We start from the raw sequence: 22,774 nt of genomic DNA on the forward strand, positions 1-22,774 counted from the left end.
ATCCAGCCTGAGTTGGGAATATTCTTGACAGTGGCTTGATGACTGCTTTGGCTACAGAAAACTTTTCTCCACCAATGAAATAAATGATTTCCCTCTGTAATCCAGGACTATTGAGAATCTCAGTAACAGCCTCTGCATTTTCTACAATTCTTCCAACCTGGGACAGAGTGAGGATTGCCATAGATCGTCAGGGGGAGAGAGCCCTTTGCAGTTCTTCCTTATAGATTCTAGCCTAGACAATCATTTCATTAATGTTATTAGTGGGATTTCCTCTCATCTCCAGGCAGGGCTAGATGGGGACAGTTAGGTGAGACAGTGGATGGAGTACCAGGCCTGGAATCAGTAAGACCAGTTCAAATTGGCCTCAGATCACAGCTGGGTGATCTTGGGCAAGTCACTTAACCCTGTTTGCCTCAGTTTCCTCTTCTGTAGGATGAGCTGGAGAAGGAAATGGGAAACCACTCTAGTATCTTTTCCAAGAAAACTCCAGATGGGGTCACAAAGAGTTGGACAACAACAATAACAAGAAAGGGCTAGAGAGCCACTGAGCCTTTACAACTCTCAGTTCTCAGTCCAGCTTTTTTGTGAGTCTCTCTCCCAGGATCCCTGGAAAGCCAGAAGGGGTTAAGGGAGTCACAAACATGGAAGCATGTTGGCCAAGCCCAGGAAATAATCACAGGGGGTTTCTCCAACTATATTGCTGAGCCACAGCAGAAAAGGCTGACTTGTTTCTATGGAGCAGAGAAGACATGGTCAACGAGGCAGCAAAAGACAGACAAAGATTGTTTCCTCCCCACTGGGGTTCTTCCCTCCCACAAACACTCCGATGGGCAGTGTTGAGTAAGCTGAGGCGAATTGACTCCTAAACCTTTTTGTTCTTGCTCTAACAGCTTGTTCCTTGTAACTGAGCCTATATTCCTTCCTGGGCAGTGGGGGTATGCCTCTGGGTTATTTGGCTACCTTGCTGACAAGCATCCCCAGCTTCTCACCTTCAACGTGCAGGGGTTCTTAGCTAATTATCCCAGGGGCCTCTCCTAGCAGAAGGTGGTCCTGGAACCTCAGGCAAGGTCACCTATTATCCAGCTAGGTGACAACCAGAGTTCTCTCTGCTGAAGACCTGAAAGTCCAGTCTCAGACACTCACCAGCTGTGTGATCCTGGACAAGTCCCTTAACCCTCTTTGCCTCAGTTTCCTCAATTATAAAATGAAGATAAGCAGAGCACCTATCTTACAAGGTTGTTGTAAAGATCAAATGAGATGCTCTTTATAAAAAAGCTTAGCACACCGCCTGGCACATAGTAAATGCTTGATAAATGCTTGCTCCCTATTGGGTAGGGGGGACAGTGGGGAGCAACATTGCTGAAACATTTTATCCAAATTCTCATGTACTGCTGGTATGGACTTTCAGTGATTCCGTCCACACACAAATATCTGTGGTGGAAAGAAATACCTCACACAGGCACAACTGATCCAGTTTGTACTAACTCTATCACACACCCTGTGGCTTTCCCTTGGGCTGTCTCATCTTCCAGTCTTTCCACATGTTCACATTAGTCATCTTATTCTTAAATTTTTATGTTCAGACATATTGGAAAAAGCCTCTGAGACAAGAAACAAAAAAAAAAAAACCTTGCAGGAAAAGAAGTCACGAACGGTTTTCCCAAAGTTAATGTCATTGCAGTTAATGGAATTAGGAACAAGAAAGCCAAGTGAAAATAGTACAGAGAAGGGGCTGGTTGGTGGCTCAGTAGATTCAGAGCCAAGCCCAGAGACAAGAGGTCCTGGGTTCAAATCTGACCTCAGACACTTGTGACTCTGGACAAGCCATTTAACCACCCCCCACCCCCCCATTGCTTAGCCCTTACTGCTCTTCTACCTTAGAACCAATATACAGTATTGATTCCAAGATGGAAGGTAAGGGTTTTTTTAAAAAAAGAAAATAGTAAAGAGAACACACAATGGAGCCAAAGAAATTCTTTTGTTTTAAAACAAAAACCGAGTTGAAACAGTTCTTTAAGTTTTCGTGCAAACTGACATCTGTTGTTTGTAAATCATTTGTACCAAGGATGTATTATTAATTTGTTGCTATTAGGCTTAACATGTTTATTAAATGCTTTCAGCAAAGGTTAACCACTGAGATGATGCTGGAAATTTTAACATCATAATGTTAATGTAAAAACCTCCCAAGTGCTGTCCCATTCCCGTATATTTCTTTCTATGATACCTTATACCAGTGACGGTGAGCCTATGGCAAGAGTGCCAAAGATGGCACACACACCCCCAAAGTTCATTACTAGAAAGGCAAAGGGACTTGGATGGAGCTGCTTCCCTCCCCCTCTGCCTAGCAGCCCAATGGGAGCCCACAAGGGTTAAGGTGGGGAGCTCAGAGGTGGCAAAGCTGGAGGGGAGGGGAGGGCTTGGACCACTCTCCTCCCCCCCCTACACTCACTGAGGACATTCCTCACTTTACCCATCTCTCCATCCAGCAGCCCAATGGGAGTGCTTCCTCCCTTCCCTGTGTGGGATAGGATGGGGTCAGAGTGTGCCTGGCGCTTGGGGGGGGGGGGGAACATAGCACGAGTTCTCTGGGGGCAGGCATGGCATGTGGTCTCTAAAAGTTTTGCCATCACTGCCTTATACATTATTTCAAAGAACATTGAGCATTTTCACAGTAAGCCTTTAAATTTTAAAAAGTTAAAGTTTTGTTCAGATTAAAGTATTTTTTTATTTGATTCTAATTCCTAAGCCCTATTATAGAAAAGGAAAGGACATTTTTCTTTTAGATATGAATGATATTATTGGTGATTTCATTTCTTTGAGAAAATATTTTTGGCATGGAAATAAAAATTAATAATTGAGATTCCTAAATGTTACTTGCTTAGCATTCATATATGTATTACCATTCATTACTACTGCATATGCTATATTCATAGTAGCCCCATATTTGTTTGCATGTCTGAAACAAAGTATTTTAAAAGATAACTTAGTTTATAAAGCACTTTATATCCATCACCTCATTTTATCCTCATAATAACTCTGTGAAGGAGGTAATGCCATTATTAGCCCCACTTTCCTATTTAACTTATCTGAGAGGGAAAGCTTGTTCTTTTGAGGAATGAGCAGAGAAGGCTTCAAACAAGAAAAGTCTGATTTCTAAGGTTCAGACAGCCCACAGACTTGGCCACAATCTGGTTTCTTCACTAAACCACACAGGCCCAAGGATTCAAGTTACTTGGGTTATATGTTCACCCACCTTGTAGAATTAGAACATCATAGACTTAGAACTAAAGGGTACCCTAGAGATCAGTCTGGTTCAACTCCCTCATCTATAAATGAGGACATTGAGATCCAGAGAGTTTAAATGATTTATTATTTATTTATAAATGATTTATTATTTAATTTAAATGATTTTTTAATCTGTAAGAAACAAAGCTGGGATTTGAACCCAGGCCCTCTGACTCCAAATCCAGTGTTCCCTTTTCACTGTACTGCCTGTAATTCATTGCCATCTTAGAATGTAAGTAGTTGAAAATTATGGAATGTTCAGCCTGGAAAGCAGCTAGTCAGCCTCATCTAATAGTTGGGAAACTGAGACCCAGGGGAGGTTATGATTTGTCCATGGTCACAGTGTTAAAACTGGGGCAAGAACCCAAGTTTTCTGTCTCTCGATGTCCTTTCCACCAGAGTACCTTATCCACAAGTCATATAGGCCTCACACTCACTGAAATATACCATCTGAATTAATGAATGAATTAGTTATAATTCAGTGGCAATGTGATGGTGCTGTTTTCTGAGAACTTCCTGAAATGGCTTTGGCATGTAGGTGTCAGTGGTACCTGTTGGTCCAACCACAGAATTCTGTCCCCATTGTTGTAAATGATATCCTCCTCATTTAGCTCAGAGTGGTCACTTGTCCAGGGTCTTGACAGTGCTCACCTCACTCTCGGGAAATCGACCTGTATATGTATTTTTTTTTAACCCTTCCCTTCTGTCTTGGAATCAATACTGTGTATCAGCTCCAAGGCAGAAGAGTGGTAAGGGCTAGGCAATGGGGGTCAAGTGACTTGCCCAGGGTCACACAGCTGGGAAGTGTCTGAGGCCAGATCTGAACCCAGGACCTCCCATCTCTAGGCCTGGCTCTCAATCCACTGAACTACCCAACTGCCCCCTGTGTCTGTATTTCTAAAGAGAGGAAAAGCTACAGACCTGGGAAAGGTGGTGCTCAAGATTAGCCTTGATTTGCTCAAGATTGTGAAGCTCAAGCCGCCAGGGGACTAAAAAAGGGGCATCAGGCCCTGCTTTTCCAAATTATCCCACCAACCTCTACCCATGGCCCTGCCAAGGTTGTCAGAAGCTTATCAGAAGGCTGCTTCTGAACTAGAGCTGAGCAACAAGGCTTGATTGGGTCAGGGTCCTTGGACCTAAATAGTCCTGGGAAACACGGGGTCTGGGGACTTGCCCTGGCCCGTGTTTTGTGAACTCAAAAGTTCTTCTTTCTTTACAGGCTGAAAAGAATATTATCCTAGAAGAAAAAATCCAAGTGCTCCAACAGCAAAATGAAGACCTCAAAGCAAGAATTGACCAGAACACTGTGGTCACAAGGTGTGTACGCTTAAGAACCTCTGGTCTCCTGAATGAATAGAAGCTCCCTGAAGGCAGGAGCCTCTTTGTTTTTTATCTTCCTGTCCCCAGCACATAGTAGGTGCTTAATAAATGCCAGTTTAATTAAATCCAGATGTTCACCAGCTTGCTTCTCCACATCTTTCAGTTGCCTCCAGAGGTCCCTTCAGAGCTCACAGGCCAGGCTGGGAGAATTTCTCCAGGCGGAGGCCGTCTCTCTGCCCAGTTCTCATCTTTTCCCATCTGAACACTTTCCATCCTGAGACAGACCTCTAGTCAACCTGAACCAGAGTGTCATTGAAGCTTGTTCTGAGGGAAAAGCCACCAAATAAATATGTCCCTGCCAGCAGAGAGACCCATAGAAAGTCAGTGAGGTGAAGGGATTTCTCCATGGAGTGAATGGAGCTCAGCAGGGAGGAATGTAGAGTAAATTGTGTGAGAGACTTGGAAGACAGATATATGTCCTGGAAGGATAAGCTAATGAAGATTTTTCCCTTCCCCAAATTCAACAAATATTTATTAAAGTATCATGTATATTGAGAGAGATAAAAACAAGTAAGACATAATTGCCCTCAACAATGGTCCCAGAAGTATACAGTGATAAAAATATACCTATAAGTAAATATACTCCTACATGGAGTAAATTGATAGATTTAGAACTGGATGGGACTTCAGAGATCATGTAGTATTATAGACTGAGAGCAAAGTGAGAGCCTCCAAAAGCTGAAACGACTGCCCCCAGGGCACACAGCAAGGACCAGTGCTGGGACTTGAACCCTGGCCCTCTTGATTCTAACTCCCTCCCTCTTTCCATTGTGCCAGGTTGTGTTCCCAAATCTGAAGGTGGACACAGAGCACTTTGAGAATTAGGAGGGATGGAGCGTGCCCTGCTGGGGGAATCAAGGAAAGTTTGCAGCCCTCCCTGCAGGCTAGAGTTAACACTGATTCCAGATTTCTAAAGTGGGGCATTTGGCTTAAGGGCATGGAAACAGGCCTGGCATGAAATTCCTCAGGAGAGGCCTTAGAGCAAGAGGCGGAGGACAAGAATGTTGTTCTATCAGCCTCCCAGCTGCTCCCATACTCAAATGAGAGAGCTCACTGCCTCCAGGCCTCAGCAGTCATTTCCTGCTGTTCTCTGCTCTGTCTTTGGCTGGATTGTCCTCCACCCTCTTCCCAACATCCCTGCCTCTGTTCCTGCCCAGCCTGGATAGCTACAGCAGAGTCCTGGTTCCTGCTGCTCAACCCTCTGTGTCCTTGTGAGCCAGCCCAGGGTGACACACCTTCCCAGCCTGGAACCTTGTCCTCCCTTCTCCACACAGACCTCTCCCAGCACCAGAGCTTTCTCCCCAGGCCCAAGTATAGCTGCCATCAGGGCTCAGCTTGGGGATCTGTCAGAGCACTTCATGGAGTCTGGCAGAAGCCCAAGGCCATGTCCAGAAATGGCTTTTGTATATTCATTCAGTACCTCAAGAAACAGAGGTTAGACTCTCTTGGGTGCAGGGTTACCGTCCAGCTGGAAGCCAGGAAGGAGCCACCAGGGGCTCATTCTCCCTCGGGTGCCAAGAAACGTTTCTATTTCAAGAAGGAAGGCCAGGGCCATCCTGTCCTCTGCCAGGGCTTTGCCCCACACAGGCTCACCTGTAGTCACTTGGTTGGTTCTCGGTGGGCCTTAATATCCCCCTCTATAGGTCCTCTTCCAATCTTGATGTGAAAATAAATGTAAAGAACCACAAAAAGCTGCTGAAGCTCTGTTGAGACACTAAATAAATGGAGCCACTGAAAACTGCTATTATTATTGTCACTAATTAGATAAGTGATTAGCATCTCTACTGACTGAGAGAGCAAGAGAGTAAATGTTAGGCGAGATCCTAGACTTCATTAACCTACTTTGTCAGTAATCACAAGAGACTTAAGAAGAAGAAATGGAGGCTAATATTCCAAGAAAAATTTCAGAGAATCTGTGCATTTGAATTATCCATTCTTTCCCTTGCCAAGTTCCCCACTTCTGCTTCCTCCTCCTTCCCCTACCCCAGGTCATCTCGGGTTGGTCTTTGGTTATAACATTGATGTGAGTGTTACTGCTTTTGGTCATTATAATTATTGTTGTTGTTTGTCCCATGCAGACAGTTATCAGAGGAAAATGCTAATCTTCAGGAGTATGTGGAAAAAGAAACCAAGGAAAAGAAGCGATTAAGTAGAACCAATGAGGAGCTGCTTTGGAAACTCCAAACTGGGGACCCCACCAGCCCCATTAAACTGTCCCCCACCTCTCCCATTTATCGCTCTTCCTCTGGGCCTCCTTCGCCAGCCAAGATGAGTACTGCTCCAAGATGACACCACCACGCAGCCTTCAGATGCCCCCCAAGCTTCCTGGATCCCCTGAGGGTTTTCATCCCAAGAGAGTATTAACAAGAGTAGGTGATCCCTGAGATCTGCTACTGCCTGCATGCTTGGTAGCAGCATACCTGTGTCCTAGACGGCATACTCTTCTAATTCCAGTGTAAGAAGTCTTTGATCTTGGCGCTCTGATTTCCTAGAAAAGTGTAAACCTCGTAGTCTGGCGTGCAAACTTTTTTTTACCATAGTTAGAGCCAAAAGACAGAAAGCTCTGATGACTGATTGTCTTTCTAAGGTGAACTTTCACTGCAATATTTCAGGTTAGTACAAATGGTTCAATTGGGAATAGACCCTCATGTATGTACCACACCAACATGTGTGTATCTCTTGACCTGTATATGGATGTCCTTGCAGCAGTTCTGAATTGCATTTTTTTATAATGCTAAGTGCTGATATATTTTAATGATAGTCAGCAGTTTTCTAACTTGTGCCTAAGAATTATAACTAAATTAGATGCATTTCTGTCTAGCCTCCCAGGAATATTTCTACCCAAAACAGGAAAAAAAAAAAGAAGCGCCTTCAGCCATCCACCAAGTGGTAACCCTATTTAACGTGAACACCAGCGATTTGTGATATGGTAACTTGCCTTCACAACAATCAGCTTCTTATTCCACTTGTTATGAGGTCACTGTTATTCCATTTGAATTTTATTATTAGTATCCTTGCTGTGTGAGTTGATGAGGGACAGCAGCAAGAAACCCTGAGGGCTATAGCAGTTTCTCAGATGTTTTTCATGACAGTGACTGGTATGTGTTCTGAACCACAAGTCTTAGCTTTGTTCCTAAATGACATTTCAGAAGCAGTCGGCAAGCTAGCACGTGTTCAGAGAAATGCGGTGGTCCTTCCAGAAGGAAGATGAGAAGGACCACAGCAGGAACCAAGTTTTGGCCCCCATCTCAAAAACCCTCTCCCAGAAACGACAATTTTCCTTAATACAGAGTGCACAGGCTGGCCCCAGCCTTTTGATTTGATTTGTTCCAGCTTCCCATAATCCTCTGGAGAGATGTTGAAAATGGATAAATGCATAAATAATTACATAATGCCACGTTAGGGCCCTCCCCCCATTAAAGGCCACCACTAGCCCTTCAGATTGACCTTGAGATCTTAACTACCCATGTCTGGACTGCCAGTGGGAAAGGGGATGTTGGCAACTTCCAGAGAACTGGCTAGTCCAGATGGATGAAGCCCTGAGCTTTGCTAGATCATCATGCGGGAACCCTTGTTCAGTGATGAGCCTGCAAAGCAGTTGAGGAGACTTGCTCCACATGTAGCCTGGCCAGTTCTCCCAGAAGGAGCCTTGATGACACAGACAACCCGAGGTTAGCCCCGGTTCTCTGTTGTTGGCTCGGGTGGGCCAGATGAGGCCCCCTGCCTGCCAGGGCTTGTGTCTGGGATGATAGAATTAGGACGTGAAAGATGTTCTGTGGTGGTGTGGCATATTAGGAGTGTGGCTTACAAAAGGAGAAAAAAATTAGTTTTTAAAAGATGTGAAGATGACGGTGGTAGTAATGATGATGCCATGATTTTGTGTTTGTGGCAAGGACCCTATGTGTCGCCCCTCTTCCTGAAGTTCCCTACGCCGAGCCCTGAGGCCCAAAGCATACAGGCTCAGAGAGAGAAGGCACAGGGAGGATCATCAGCGGCTCCCCGGCGCTGTGCGCACATGCTGCCGGCAGACACGTCTGGTCCAGGTAGATGGATGAGGCGACTCTCCCGGCATGAAGCAAGGGTGTGCGTGCTGGGCCCTGGCACAGCTAGTTTCCAGTAGATTTCCAAGTGTCTCTTGCCCACTTCAGGACATGAAAATTAGGTTAAGGTTTAAGAAACATTTATTTTTTCTTTAGTGGCTTTGCATGATGCTGTGATATTGAGTACGTTGGGCATTCCGTTAGAATAGATCATGCCATATTGACTAAGAGTTTTGAAATACACAATTAGATGTAATTTAACTTAGCAAGTATGACCTGCAGGTACACACACGTCCCCAAGCATAGTTCCTTATTACGGCAACTTCCACTTTGCACTTGCTAAATGCAGCTTCCCTGGCAATACCTATTTGTGTTATGTTAGGTTCTGTGATGATGCCATGTGTTAGGACGTTACAGTAAGAGTGGTAGCCATGTTAGAACAAAATCCCTTACTGGACTGACCAGAGCTTTATACCCACCTGACTTTGGCCAGCTGAGTGAGCCACATGGGCCCTGGCTTTATCTGGGCTTTGCTGCCCCCTTCATCTTGCCCCTCACCTCTGTTGAAAGACATATAAGCAGCAGCAGCTGCTTCCCTTCCTCCCCACAGAGAACTCAGGCCTCCCCCAAAATGAGACTCTTCTGTCCCTCCTTTCATCTACCCATATCTGAAATACTCAGCAGAAGATCCTTCTCACCATCACCCACCCACAACCAGACCCATTTCTGATCGCCTCTGCCCCCGTCCCTCCATGGAACCTGAGCTTTGACCGAGCAACAAGATCACCAACAAAAACTTGGCCCCACAAAGAGTGCGTGCACGTGGCTGTGGGCACGGGCGCCTTTCCCGTGGAGCTTGGTGAGATTTGTGACATCCTGGTCTTGTTAGACTTTACAGGACTGCCCCCAGCTCTCCTAAAAGTCCTTGATGACGTGTGAAGTGAAGTGAAACTGCCCAGCGGGGATCTTAGGACAGCCCTTGAGTGAGAGACCCTCCCCCTGACTCATCTAGAGAAAGTGTTTTAGAAATAAGGAGCTATTTTTGCATGGGAGCTCATACCGTTTCTACCAACTTATTTCCCCAGTGAGCCCCCTAATCACCCCCAGCCCCTGCAGGATGAGGTTTCTGAGTCTTCATTGTCATCATGGTCCTGGATTCCTCTGAAGCCAGCTCATGATCCTCTGGAGAAGAGTGGTTCTGCTTAGGGAAGTCAGTGGTGGGCCATGACCTGGTCATGTCAGAGTGAGAGAAATTGCACACCAATAAAAAAGAACCAACTGGCGATTCATGACAAATTTCTGCGGTCCTATTTTTTTTAACACCATTTGTTTTCCAATCAGACCTTATTGGGACCATGTCCTTCTGCAGACATCCACCCTTGCCCCTTGGTTCACTCAGAGCAGACTTTGCCTTGGATTCCTGGCCACAGGCCAAGCAGGGTCCTGGTTTATGGACAGCCGTCGCCCTTCTCTGGCAAAGGGAGTGATGTGACGTAACAGCATCTCTCGGGAGCTGGTCAGTAAGGGGGAGGAGGGGGCTTGTGAGAGCTTGAAGGACTGTCATGTACTCTACAAGTACAGGGTTAAAGAGTCCCATCACAGCACTTCCCTCCAGGTAAGAAAGCTTAACCACATGCAAGATGGGAGGCTAATTCCTGTCAGAAACATCATCAGTGAACCCAGAAAGCTCATCTTTATTTCTTCTTACCTTCAAAGGAAGGGCTCCTCTCTGGAGTGGAGAAGAAAGATGCACGGCCAGCAGATAATGTCTAGAAAAGTCTAGAAAAATTTTAAGGACTCCTTTTATATTACTTCTAGGGAAGACCTATTTCCTTAGGGCAGGTTTGGGAACAGTCCAAAGCAGGTGACCTTTCAGGACTCCTTAAATGAGTCCATTGGTCAGTAGCTTTCTTCTGGATCCCTGAAGGCTTATCTGACCCTCTCATCTATTCAGATAAAAAGAATAATGTACTATGGCAAGCATTATAAAGTAGTCAAGACTGCAGCTTTTGGTAAGGTCAACACTGGACCATCAATGGGAAATTTGGCTTTCCATTTGAGTGACAGTTCCTTAATTACTTAAATGCTCTAAAGACAACCTAGACACTTTATTGATCCACAACCAGTTTTCTTTTTGGAGTCCTCTTGAACGTAGAGCCTCTAAGACCCTCTGGAAGTCACATCTCCCCAATAAGGGCTAAAAAAGATTAGCAGCGTACATTTGTTCAGAAGAGAAGAAGATGGTCAGCCTCCAGATGGGGGAATTACATAGGAATTGAAAAGAGTTTAGGTTGGGACAACTGAGCAGATTCCCAGATGCTTTTTCACATTTTTACTGTTCCATTGTTTAAATAGAAATCAGTTCTCAAAACATGTTACATTATTGCTGTAACCAAGACAAGTACCCAAATATTCCCAAGCCCCATGTGAAAACTTTAGGAATCATCCCGTGCTTTGGACTATACACACCTCCCTCGTCTTCCATGACAAGTTAACTCCACTGCCCAAAGGGGTTTGGGAAATGCTGAGAAAACCCCCTCGAAAGTTTTTAAACCCAACCAGACTTTTCTGATCTGTAGCTTCCCCTGCCCCTTCTCATGTCATATTAAATCCAAAAGGTCAGAACAGAAAAAGCACCAAGGGACTGGCCCGTCCATCACGCAGCCTGACTTGTTTTACCCACTACACCAGTGTTTGTGATTCTACAATATTGGGCTCAGGGATTCCCAGGACATCTTTGCAATACTGAAGGCTCTTGATATTTGTGAAGCCCTGGCATGCCACAATCTTGTTTCCCTGATATATAAAACTGCATTCCATCCCATTAGCCATGGACAGTGATACAAACTGAAAACCAAAACCTTTATGCATGTGTATAATAGTCTTCATTTTATTTACATGTCTTGGCTGCCAGCCTAGATAGATGGACCATCTGACTGGTCTTTGCTTAGCTGCTCTCATGTTCGCAACGTATAGGAATACAGTTCTTTTCCTCCTTAATAAAAACAGCTCAGCCCCTCCGACCCCTGCAAAGCCTTCAGTCTAGTTGGATCGGTCAGGCCAGGACCAATAATGAGGTGTGTGAAATGATTTGCTGCAAATGTCCATGTGGCACCCTTAGCTTCCTTTGCCCGTGACTGTGGCCTTTAGAATAGAGGCTTCGCTTGGCCAGGCTGTACTATTCCATTCAGAAATTAATAGACAGCATTGACCTATTCCCCACTCTTCCTCACCCTACATGTTATGCCCACCGGGTGCTGCTAAACTAGCAATGGGGGAACAGGGGGGATATCACCAATCTAGAACCCCTAAGACTGAAGGCCTGAGTCCATGAAGGGTCCCATCATCAGAGCTCGTTCACCTTTGGGGGCAAGTTTGGACTTTTACAGAGAGCTAAAAGTAGCTTTGAAACCTGACAGATCCAGATGAAGGACTGAACACCTTAGATGATGACTGGCTCTCTTCAAATCATCATCCTATCCAGCACCAATGGTCAAGGTTTTGTTGTTGTGTTCATTGTAAATTCCATAAGTCCCCATCAGGCTCGAGGCTGCCTGGAAAGGGAAGGGTCACAACCCTCTTGGGCCACTGGATGGCACTGCTGCCTACAGGACTGCAACCACCTGCTGCCAGTCTGGGGTCAGATGCGGACCACTGCAGATCCCCCACCCATCCCTTCCACCCCACTCATCAGCAGCTGTCTTCCTCAGAAAGAATCCAGTGTAGACCGGAGGCCTTGAATGGTTTAGGAACTAATAGAACATATCCTCCACTTCAGGGGCACAGGGTGGAGATCCTTTCTCCTTTTTTAATTTCCTCATTCAGGTCCTCAATGGGCTGCAAGATGCTGCAGACGAGGGAGCCCTTCCGGTTTCTTTTTTTCAGCCAAGTTTTAGGTAAGAATAGTTCCTGCCTTTCACACGAAGCTCACCGATGACTGGGGTCATCAGGTGTGCAGAAATAATCAGTTTCACTGGGGGGGAGGGGAGCGTGAAAATGAAAATCAGGTATTTGATGTCTGCACTGAATGCATTTGTGTCCTGTGGACACATTGCACACCCCTGTGTAAAGGGTTGGGTTTTTTTCCACACCATCCGAGTTACTCAGTCTGATTAATACGTCGTTGACAAATGACACGAAGAGTTTGTATCGAGTCCTGATGTACAGATAAGTGTAATATATTCCTGATAATAAATACATGCTTCAGTGCCGAAGGGACGGAAGCATGCAAACGGCTGGGTTGCTGATCTCTGCATGCGTCTGTGTGTGTGTGTGTGTGTGTGTGTCTGTCTGTCTGTCTACAGCTCAGTTGGACAACTCAGAAAATACAATGACAACTTCCTGCTGCCAAGCAGCAGACCTTTGGGAGCAATTAAAGCACTACAACTTCCATCTTTTATAGTCTAACTGACAGAATTTGAGTTTTACGCTAGAGGGAAGAATAAAAGGACTGCCATTCACCCCAAACCCCAACCGCACGCGTAACCGTGCTGACAAATGTCGGTAAACGGGGGTAGGAAGTATTCCATAGCAAGGGACTCACTTCATCACATGGAATCAAAACAACTGAATTATTTAGTGCTCCGTCGTTCATGTCAGGAAAGGTACTTGACCCTCCGAGCACCTTTATGTAAGGCACCCAGCCCTACGACCCCATTTAAAAAAGAACACACAAAGGTGATTTATTAAATACTTGTATTTATTAAATACATACTACATGCCGGGCACCATACTAAGTATCAGGGATATAAATGAAAGCAATAGAACGCCTACCCTCAAGGAACTTACCTGCTAAGGGAAGAGAGGTGGTGGGGAGGGGTGAAATGACCCTGAGCAGCCCTCTCCCCTACTCCTGGGGAACTGAAGGACAGAGTGCAGGGTTCTGGTGGGAGGGAATGAGGATGATCGGGGGGAGCAGAGGCCCGGGACCCAGCAAGTGGCCAAACAACTGGAGACTTGAAATCTCAGACATCCTGTTTCCCATATTCATTTCCATGTTCACGGGAATCAATATCCCCAGCTCTGGGAAGTCAGTGGTTGCGAAAAGACATTTTTTTGCTAGGGAAAAGTGCTATTAAGGTAACAAGAATAACTCGAGAGATGGGTGTGCAGGCCCAGATCATTCCGCACACAGCACCTGAGGCAAACTACTATTTGGAGATGAAATACTCAGCTCACCAAGGATTAGGGGCAGGAAGAGGGTCAAGAGGCTTGGTGAGAGGCAGTATTTGAACCCAAGTCAACCTAGCTCCCAAGTTTAGTAGAGCCTTTTCCACTGCACAAAGGCTGTATGCTTATCTAATTATCTTGGTTGCTTTTATTGAGATCAACGCAGTAAAGAGGAAACCAGTAGTTTTAGTTAAAGGCCCTTGGCAGGGGAAAGGTTCAAATCAGGTTCACTCTGCTTTGGGCTCCAACCACTGCATAGACCAGTTTTACACCATGGATGACCTCGTCCTCATCCTTTTCTAGAGGCAAGCACAGGAATGGGGACAGTTGTATGGATTTCAAAGATGGCTAATTGAGCAATTAGCATTAACAGTAATTAAGAACTCAATGTAGGGGAAGTTTCAGATGGAAATGTGAAATGAATCTCCCTGCAAGGGACGGCAAACCTAAGCAGAGCATGTTTCAATGATTCAGAAACATAAGGGGGATGGGCAGGCTGCCTCCCAACTTAATAAAACACTAGCATTTATTTAGTACTTTCAACTTTTGCAAATTCTGTACCAGTCTTTACTTAGTGCTTGCGAAGTTATCATTTTATCCTCACGATGACCCTGGGAGGTAGGTGCTGTTATTATCCCTATTTTTTTTATAGATGAGGGAAACTGAGGCAGATAGGTCAAGTGGCTTGATCAAGGTCACATTAGTGAGCTAGTGTCTTGAAGCCAAATTTGAACTCAGGTCTTCCTGACTCCAGGTCCAAGGCTCTATCCACTAAGTCACCTAATCATCTTCCAGAGAGTATTGAACACATGCCTGTCATTTGGGCATCAGATCCCGAACCCATCTGGCCTTTGTCAGGGTGAATCTACTTGTGCCCAATTATAAAACCAATTCTTTTATGTATAGTGCATAAGGAACTCCCCAGATAATGTCCAGCTTGGCCCCAAGCTTTATAAATGCTATTAGATTTTTTAGGCTCACATTAACCAGAAGGGAAATACAAGTAAACAACCACCATCATTTATTAGCATTTATTAGCATTAAAGCTGTGCCACAAGAATTGGATTTTACAAAGCAAGGGAGGATAACAGGTAAGAAGAGTATTCATTCTATGCAAAGGGTTGTCACTGTGAAAGGTTGACACCAGCTCCAGAAGGGCCAGTTTTCACATTTTTATTTTTAAGTGATGAGACACATTGAGCTTTTAAAAAATCGACTAGACAAACTAAAGAGCAAACCGAGACCGACTTGATTTGCATTTAGCATTAGAATTAATGTATTGTCACAATTATAAGAAATTATTAGAAAAATAGGACATTGAACAGCAAAAAAAATATATATACATTTTACATAATTAAAACAAACTCTTTGATGGCTCCACTCCTGATGAAGCCAGGTATGTTTACTTTTGGTTTGATAATAAACCAATCCTCACTATTGTCATCCTTTGTGCTCCTTAAAAGTCTTCAAGCTATAAAAGGCACAACTTAGGCAGAAAACTTTGTAACTCTTAAGTCCAGATTTTTAATTTCTCATCCGGAAAAAATAAGTCTCAACTTAAAACTCTCTATCATCAAGGAAACAAATCCAGACAGAAGTCCGAATGTTTCTTACACTTGCCCTGCTTCCAGGTGGCTAAGCCAAGTGCTAATACCCTGAGGAAATTTTGTTTGGAATTTTTAACTGGCCTTTTATCATGTTGGTTTTTCCCAGACTGGCTAGTTTTGAAACTACCAGTTCCACAGAAAGCAAATCAAAGATGGAGGATTCCGGTTCCTGGGAAACAAGGGAGGTAGCATCATTTAGATATCCGAAGCCATGGCAGGAAAACTTTGATGATAAATACCTTCTAGCTTTTTTGTCTGATGTGATTGCCACTCACAAGTAAGTAATGAACCATCTCTTCCCTGAAGATCCTTGAATTATAGTGACAACTCAGTTGACTTTTTTTTTTGCCTTAAAAGTCCAATAGGCATCATGTCTGTAGTGCTGAGATACAGAGGTGGTTTCTTGCACCATTGGATCAATAAAGCATTAAAGAAAAAATTAAAAACAAAAAATCCAGCAACAACTCAGGTAAAATGCACGATTCCTTTTCCCCATCAAGTGCCTTCTACCAAATTCCCCTTTTCCTGCAGCAAATGAACAATTTTATTTATAATATATACTTATATTCCATTTTAAGTTGCAATTTTCTACATCACTTACATACACCAATAATATACACAACCTATACAACTCATTTCATCTTCATAGGAGCTTAAGTGAGACTGAAGGGCACATAGTTCCTCTTGCCCATAAATACTAACTACAACTCCTCCCACTTGCCCTAAAAAAACAAAAAAAAAAGTATCTCACAGTGGCTCACATCCTTGGGCTCCATAATATCTGTCAGTTGAGAGGGTGGTGCCTGTCTTTTATAGATTGTGAATAACGATGCTTCGATGCCCCTCCCACAAATGTTTGAAGTGAAGAAAACTAGGCCTTCCATGGGGTGAATTACCAGATTATCTTCCAGTGAGTCTTGCACACATCTAGCAATGCCTACAACTCTAAGCTCTGGTTTTGGCATCAAATCCCAAGACCACGAGGCCCCATTTGTCAGGATGAGTCTACTTGTGCTCAGCGATAAAACCAATTCTTTTACTCTGCTTTGCTTCAAAGTATCATCAGACACCAGGAATGCTAAGATCATTTTGTAATGTTCAATCAACATTTGCCCAACACCAGCTAAGCGCCAGGTTCTATGCTAGTCCTCGGGGGATGCACAGAAAATAACGAAACATTCCCTGTCTTCAAGGGGCACAGACTCTCCATTCTTCATGAACTGCCAAGTGTCAGCCTGGGCTGCTTTTCTGCCACTGTCAGGGAGGGGAATCTATTTGTTGTTCTTTAAATGAATGATTTTAGGTCTTCAGCAAAGCATGAATAGGAGTGGGTCAGGGTGGGGATCAGGAAAAGAAACATTTCTTACCACTCTAGATGGAGGTTTCCAAAGTATTCAATAGGGACTGGAACACAATTATTGGCTACACACACTGATGAAAATATACATATTGTTCCCCAAGGAAGCTGGCAACTAGAGTAAAAGGCTAAATTAGGGAGGAAAAGAATGACTACGCAATGAATAGAGTACTACAATTCCTGTGGAAAGAAATTCAAGATATTTTAAATCATTGTTTTCATAGTCCCTTCACCAAAGAGAAATATTTAGAGGATGGAAAACTGAATAAAGGAGACCTATTTCTGGACAATCCAAGGTACACTTTTTAAAAAGGTTCCTCATTCCTTTATCATACACTGAAAAGCTCAAGCAGCGAGCTATACAAAATATTCCCTAAAAAATGTACAATGACCAGTTTATTTACAAGGTAAGTCTTCAGGGGGGAAAGGGGAAATCGGTGTAATGAGGGTCCTTTCTTTCTCTCTGAGCCACTGCATATTTCTGTCTAAGGCATTAAGGCACAGGGAAGGAAAGAACAAGTAATCCAGAGAACTTATTCTCCAAGAAGATTTGGGGGAACATAAAATATGCTTTCTCACTTTTTGAAACGTGGGGACAGGAGAGAGAAATGGATTGTCAACTCTAAATACAGTTGACAAGAGCTGAACCTGCAGTAAAATGTCTGCCAAAAGAGAAATGGAAGTCAAATTTTCCATTGAAAACCATTTCTTCTTACTGCTTCCATTTTGTCTGTCACCAACACATTATGAGTAAATGAAACCTTTGATCAGTTCTAAAGAGACAGCAGATATTAAATATCCAACAAAAAAGTTAACATTTATCAAAATTATTTCATAGCACCAGATCTACATAAAATTAATTTTTTTCTTTGGAAATCTAAAATATGCTCAAGAAACATTCACAAATATTTATCTCAATAGGAACAATGTAATGGCAAAAGGGAAGTCTCCATTTATTTCATTTTGTGGAATTTGGGGGCAGATCCATTAGCTAGGCAAGACAACCACCATAGGGGTTTGTCAGCTTCCATATTTATATACACCAAAGACCAAAGGATGGAGACCAAGTCTCCATAATTTAAGGTCCCTTGCTGTTTTTTTCTGGCCATCTAGCCTTGTAAAATGGCTCCTAAAGGGAAATGGAAGAAGGAAAGGAGGAAAAACTTGATAAATTAAAGTATAACCTCAAAGCCAGGAAGCTATTGTTGTTCAGTTATTTTTCAGTCATGTCCAACTCTTTATGATTGGCTTCAGGGTTTTCTTGGCAAAGATACTGGAGTGGTTTGCCATTTCCTTCTTCACCTTAATTTATAGATAAGAAAACTGAGGCAACAGTGAAGTGACTTGCCCAGGTCAGAAAGCTAGTGAGTGTCTGAGGCAGATTTGAACTCAGGAAAGTGACTTCCTGAATCCAGGTCCAGCCTTCTATCCACTGGGGCACCTCGCAGCCCAGAGCCAGGGAGAACAGGATTCAAGTCCTCTCTCTGACACATACTGGTTGACTAATCCTGGGCAAGTCACTCATCCTGGCGCTTGGGGCAAATGACCAAGTTTCAGAAAAAATGCTGAGGAAATCCCTCCTCTAGGACTTGCCTGTAATCCATGAAATTACCAAACTAAGAAAAGGAGATTCTGTCAGATAGTCGGAAATGAGGGTTTTTTTTACTTTCCATGTTGCCCAGCTGTGCCAGTAACACAAAGGCTAACTTGATTTTGCCTCTTTAAGGTCCCTGGCCTCCCAGTGATACTGAAGGTGCTGCCTGCGCACCTGCCTGAACCCCCGCCATCAAGGGGGAGACTATCTGCCGCCAAGAGTGCAGAAGGAGCCCGAGGCGAGGGCCACAGGAGGGGGGGTATCCTCTGAGGAAGGTGAATCCAGTCTAAGGTCCTCACTAAGCAGGGAGAGCTGAGCCACAGCGCCCACCCATAAGAGAAAGCAGACCGAATCCGCACATCCAGGGACTCCCGTGAGCCCGAGGCCTCGGGGCTAAGTTAGGCCTTAACCGACACACCACAGAAAGGTGTGTAACTTCCAACTCTGGGGCCATCTCCCAAGAGGGGTTCTGCCCGGGACAGCCATCTCTACAGGGTACCGCAGCAGTTAATGATTCATCCTAGAAATCTGCCTCAGACACGGGCCATCTGTGTGGTCCTGGGAGAGGCACTTGGCCCCGATGGCCCGATCCCAGCCGCTCCTCCGCCTTAAGGGTTAAAAAAATTCATTATAGACTGAAGGTCAAGTAAATAAAAATGGGGGTCCCAAAGGGTGAGTCAGTGTGAGCACAGCCATGCTGGAGCCTCACCTTCAGCTAAGTCTCAGAGCATTTAATTCTAATAAATAGGATAAAAGTATAAATGGAAGTTGTCAAATTTCCTTAAATCAGTCTTAATACGCTTAAAATCAATACAACCAGTGGGTTCTTACAACAAAATATTGAAGAGAAATTTGGGTGAGTATCCTCTCCCCAAGCCCTGCCCCGAAAGGTGAGCTGCATTATTTTGGAGCTGGCAGCGTGAGTGAGGGGCAGTGAGTGAGCCTCCCCCAGGAGCACCCGTGCAGGAGCCCCAGGCAGGGAGAAGCCGGTCCAGTGATCACCTTCCCTTTGGGGCACACCTCACGGCCTCGGCCACTCCTGGCACACAGGGTGAGTGGTGACTGCTGTGGCCCCCACCAGGGACAGAAGCACAAATGGGCACGAAAGGGGCCTGGACAGGAGGGCTCAGAACGTTCTTGAAGAAACAGGGAGGAGAGCAAGGGGAAGTGGGTCACGAAAAGCAATCACACTTCCTAAATCTATGGCTATGGTTTAGCTGGGCAGGACTGACCCATGTCTGGGGGGTAAAACCCCTTCTTGGGAAGCAGCGCAGCGCCAACGTCTCAAGCACTTTCCAATTCGGGGCTGGGCTCTGAGGAGAAGTCAGAGAAGGGCCTGGAATCTGCCCCCAGGCGTGGTGGCCGGCTGCGGAGCAGAGGAGGAGAGGCTTTCTTTTGGCATGAAGGAAGGAGAAGGGAGAGAAGGAAACAGAAGAGCATCCACCTAACTGGCCCAGGCCATAACTGGGCCTCTGGGACTCCTTGGGGCACTAAGGAAGAGGGGGCTAGAGGGGGTGGGGGTGGCACACTTGGATGTTGTTTCTTGTTTCACTAAAGGAAAGAGTTCAAGCAGTTCTGAGTCATGGAGGCAAAAGCTGTTTTTCTCTGAAGGGGCGGCTGTCCTCACCACAGTGCAGGGCTACGGGGATCATTTGCAGTGATCTGAGCTGTTGTCTGGGGTTCTCGCTGTACCGGCCGCCAAGGACGCCTCTTCACTGTGCCACAGGCCATAACCAAAATAAATGAAGAAACCTGTTGGAGAGTGAGGATGAGGAGAAGGGGAGAGAAACTCAGCATTAACGCAGGTCCCCGGCCCATGCACAGATGAGTGGCGGCAGGGGAGGGAGCTCGCTGAAAGGACTGCTGCGCTGCCGGGAGCGGAGGGAGGGTTGTGTGGCTGCTCGGTGTTCCACGTGGCCAAGGCCAACAAGGCACGGGTTACTATGCTTGGAAAAGTAAATGTCATTTCATTTTTAATCTTGGGTACAAGGGAAAGCTAAGGGTAATGAAGGGGAGAGAAAGGAATCTGATGTGAAAACAAAGGCACCCATGAAACAAACGAGGAAAGATCAGTGTTCAAACAGGGACACTGACAGACACGAGGACAACGTAGGCTTCTTTGGTTTATATCCGATTCCAAGCATTGGGCGCATCACAGGACTAAGAGGTGAGCCCCCAGGATTAGCCAGTCACACGGACGAAACCTTACGCTACATGAGACACTGTGACGACCACAAGGACTCTTGGATGCAATTTATCAAGTATTTCTTATGGGCCTCCTGTGTTTGGCATGGTTAATGCTGGAGAGCCAGACAAGGCAAAGCTGCCCCTGTCCTCCCGGGCACACTTTACTGGACGGGTCAGTCACAATAGCTCATCGGACCTGATGCAATTCTTCCTACACTGCCACCATGGTAGCTGCTTGACTTCGGAGGGGCTAGAGACGTGTTGAGGACAGCTGGAGGAGGATCACAGAGCCCCTTATAAGAAATGCGTGTGCCTGGGAACAAACTTTGTGGCAGATAGAAGCCAGTGCTTTTGCTTATGGGGCTGGGGGACCCCAAGCATTTTAAATCACAATTTTGCTCCAGACTCCAAAAGGACTTTATCTAAGCACCTTTTTGGAGAGGCGGTAAATGGAGGGGCAAGGTGTGGATTTGATGATTTCACATGATGAACTTCTGGTGTAAAAACTCCCTCTACCCTTGCAAATCAAAACTCTGAAACCTGAAGAGTTGCCTAGGACACTGTGAAGTGAAATGACTTTCCAAGGGTCATGAAAACAATGTTTCAGAGGCAGGACTTGCCTCCTTCATTCTCTTGGGGAATTGGCAGCTATTCCAATTTATGAGAAAAATACTGAATGGCTCTCCTGACTCGGTGACTGCTAGGCCAGACTGAAAACAGACAGCAGGCCAATGCCCCTTGCTAAAACCAAGCTGGAGACAAGTTCTCCTCTAGGGTTCACAGTCTAGGCTAAGGGAGAGATGATCAAGACATTTGCCTTGTGCCACAAGCACAGAGAACAGAATAAATGGTAAGAAAGAACTTGATTGTTAAATTGTATTAACTAAAATTACCCACTCCTAAAGACCTCAGAAACCATCTCTGGCCTCCTAGGAAGACATCTAACAGATTTAAGAGTCCATGGCACCAAACAAGCTGAAGAACATTAACAAATGAAGGAGAAAACACTACTTTCTATAATTACCTTCTATTACATGCTTGCTATCTGCCAGACCCTGTATTAAGTGCTGGGCGGGGGGAGACGTTTTCTTTAAATGAGAAAGGTCTTGCCTTTACAGAACTTCTAATAGGACAACCCCTACAGAAGAGAGGTGACTGGAGAGGGTAGTTTGTAGGAGGAAGTTCAAGCCTTAGTGTGTGTCGTGGGGGACGAGGCCTAGATTACTAAATCTCATTACAGTAATGGTGCTTCTTTGTATCAGTGTCGCTGACTGCCAGCAGCTACTCAAGCAAATGGCTGAATAGCCAAGCTGTGACTTCACCCATGGCAGGGCAGGGAAGGGGGATACCCCAGTAGAACCAGGCCCAGTGTAGACCAACATCAGCACCACTTTCTAGCACCTCACAGGAGGTGATCATGTTTACTCCCAACAGGAAGGACCTGGCACTCAGCTTCCCCCACCCCATTCTAGGACTGATGACGGGGTTGGTAACACATTATCAAGTTTCTCATAAGTTCTCTTTGTGGCACACAACCCACATTTGTCAAATAAGCTGGTTCTGGGTACAGTTCCATAGAAATGTTTCTTTTCTAAGTGAAACACCAATTTGTAATGTAGTTCAGGCTCATAACCTTGGCCTCATTAGCAACTAAGATAAGTGGCCTGGGTTATTAAAATGCAAGGTAAGAAAAATCCACTAGAAATTCTTTTTCTTTAGAGGAAATTGATGAATGAATCTTTTTTAAATTTTATTGTGAAATATGGGAAGTGGAAAGTCAAGTTTTTAGCTAAATATAGCAGAAGATAGAAATAGCAATAAAACATTAAGAGGTCTGGTCTTGGGACAGTGAAGCAGAGTATTCAAGAGACTGTGCTGCCTGAAAGAGGGAGCAGGGAAATAAAAATGTTTAACACAATAAAAGGAAGCCTATCTCCAAGGTCAGCTAGCAAAGAGGCGTCCTAGGCCTTCCACCTACCTATTAGCATCCATACCGCAAAGCGGACCCAGGTACCACCATCCAGCTGCATCATAAGATAGACATTCACAAAAATACTCAGAATCGGAAGTAATGGCAAGAAGGGCACCTGCAGAGAAACAAGATTGGGTTAAAATATGGACTCTGATGAACACTTCTGCAGGGCCAACACATTCC

General features: G+C 44.9%; 2 protein-coding genes across 8 annotated transcripts in view; one reads left to right on the top strand and one right to left on the bottom strand.

Annotated features, from left to right (window-relative positions):
- Positions 1 to 12,941, top strand: part of MTUS2 (microtubule associated scaffold protein 2) — a 726,305-nt gene extending 713,364 nt beyond the window's left edge. For all 3 annotated transcript variants that reach the window (XM_001376400.5, XM_056794728.1, XM_007495266.3), the window contains 2 exons: positions 4,505 to 4,602; positions 6,744 to 12,941. In XM_001376400.5, coding sequence (XP_001376437.3) covers positions 4,505 to 4,602; positions 6,744 to 6,954 — 309 coding nt within the window. In that variant the 3' untranslated portion in view covers positions 6,955 to 12,941. The remainder of the gene's footprint in view (positions 1 to 4,504; positions 4,603 to 6,743) is intronic.
- A 1,950-nt stretch (positions 12,942 to 14,891) lies between these two features.
- The window catches only part of SLC7A1 (solute carrier family 7 member 1), a 70,076-nt gene continuing 62,193 nt past the window's right edge, over positions 14,892 to 22,774 (bottom strand). For all 5 annotated transcript variants that reach the window (XM_056794729.1, XM_056794730.1, XM_056794733.1 and 2 more), the window contains exons 11-12: positions 22,598 to 22,706; positions 14,892 to 20,184 (exon numbers count right to left, since the gene is read on the bottom strand). In XM_056794729.1, the coding sequence (XP_056650707.1) occupies positions 20,081 to 20,184; positions 22,598 to 22,706 (213 nt within the window). In that variant the 3' untranslated portion in view covers positions 14,892 to 20,080. The remainder of the gene's footprint in view (positions 20,185 to 22,597; positions 22,707 to 22,774) is intronic.

Source organism: Monodelphis domestica, chromosome 4 (assembly GCF_027887165.1).
Source record: "Monodelphis domestica isolate mMonDom1 chromosome 4, mMonDom1.pri, whole genome shotgun sequence".
NCBI classification, from domain to species: Eukaryota; Metazoa; Chordata; class Mammalia; order Didelphimorphia; family Didelphidae; genus Monodelphis; species Monodelphis domestica.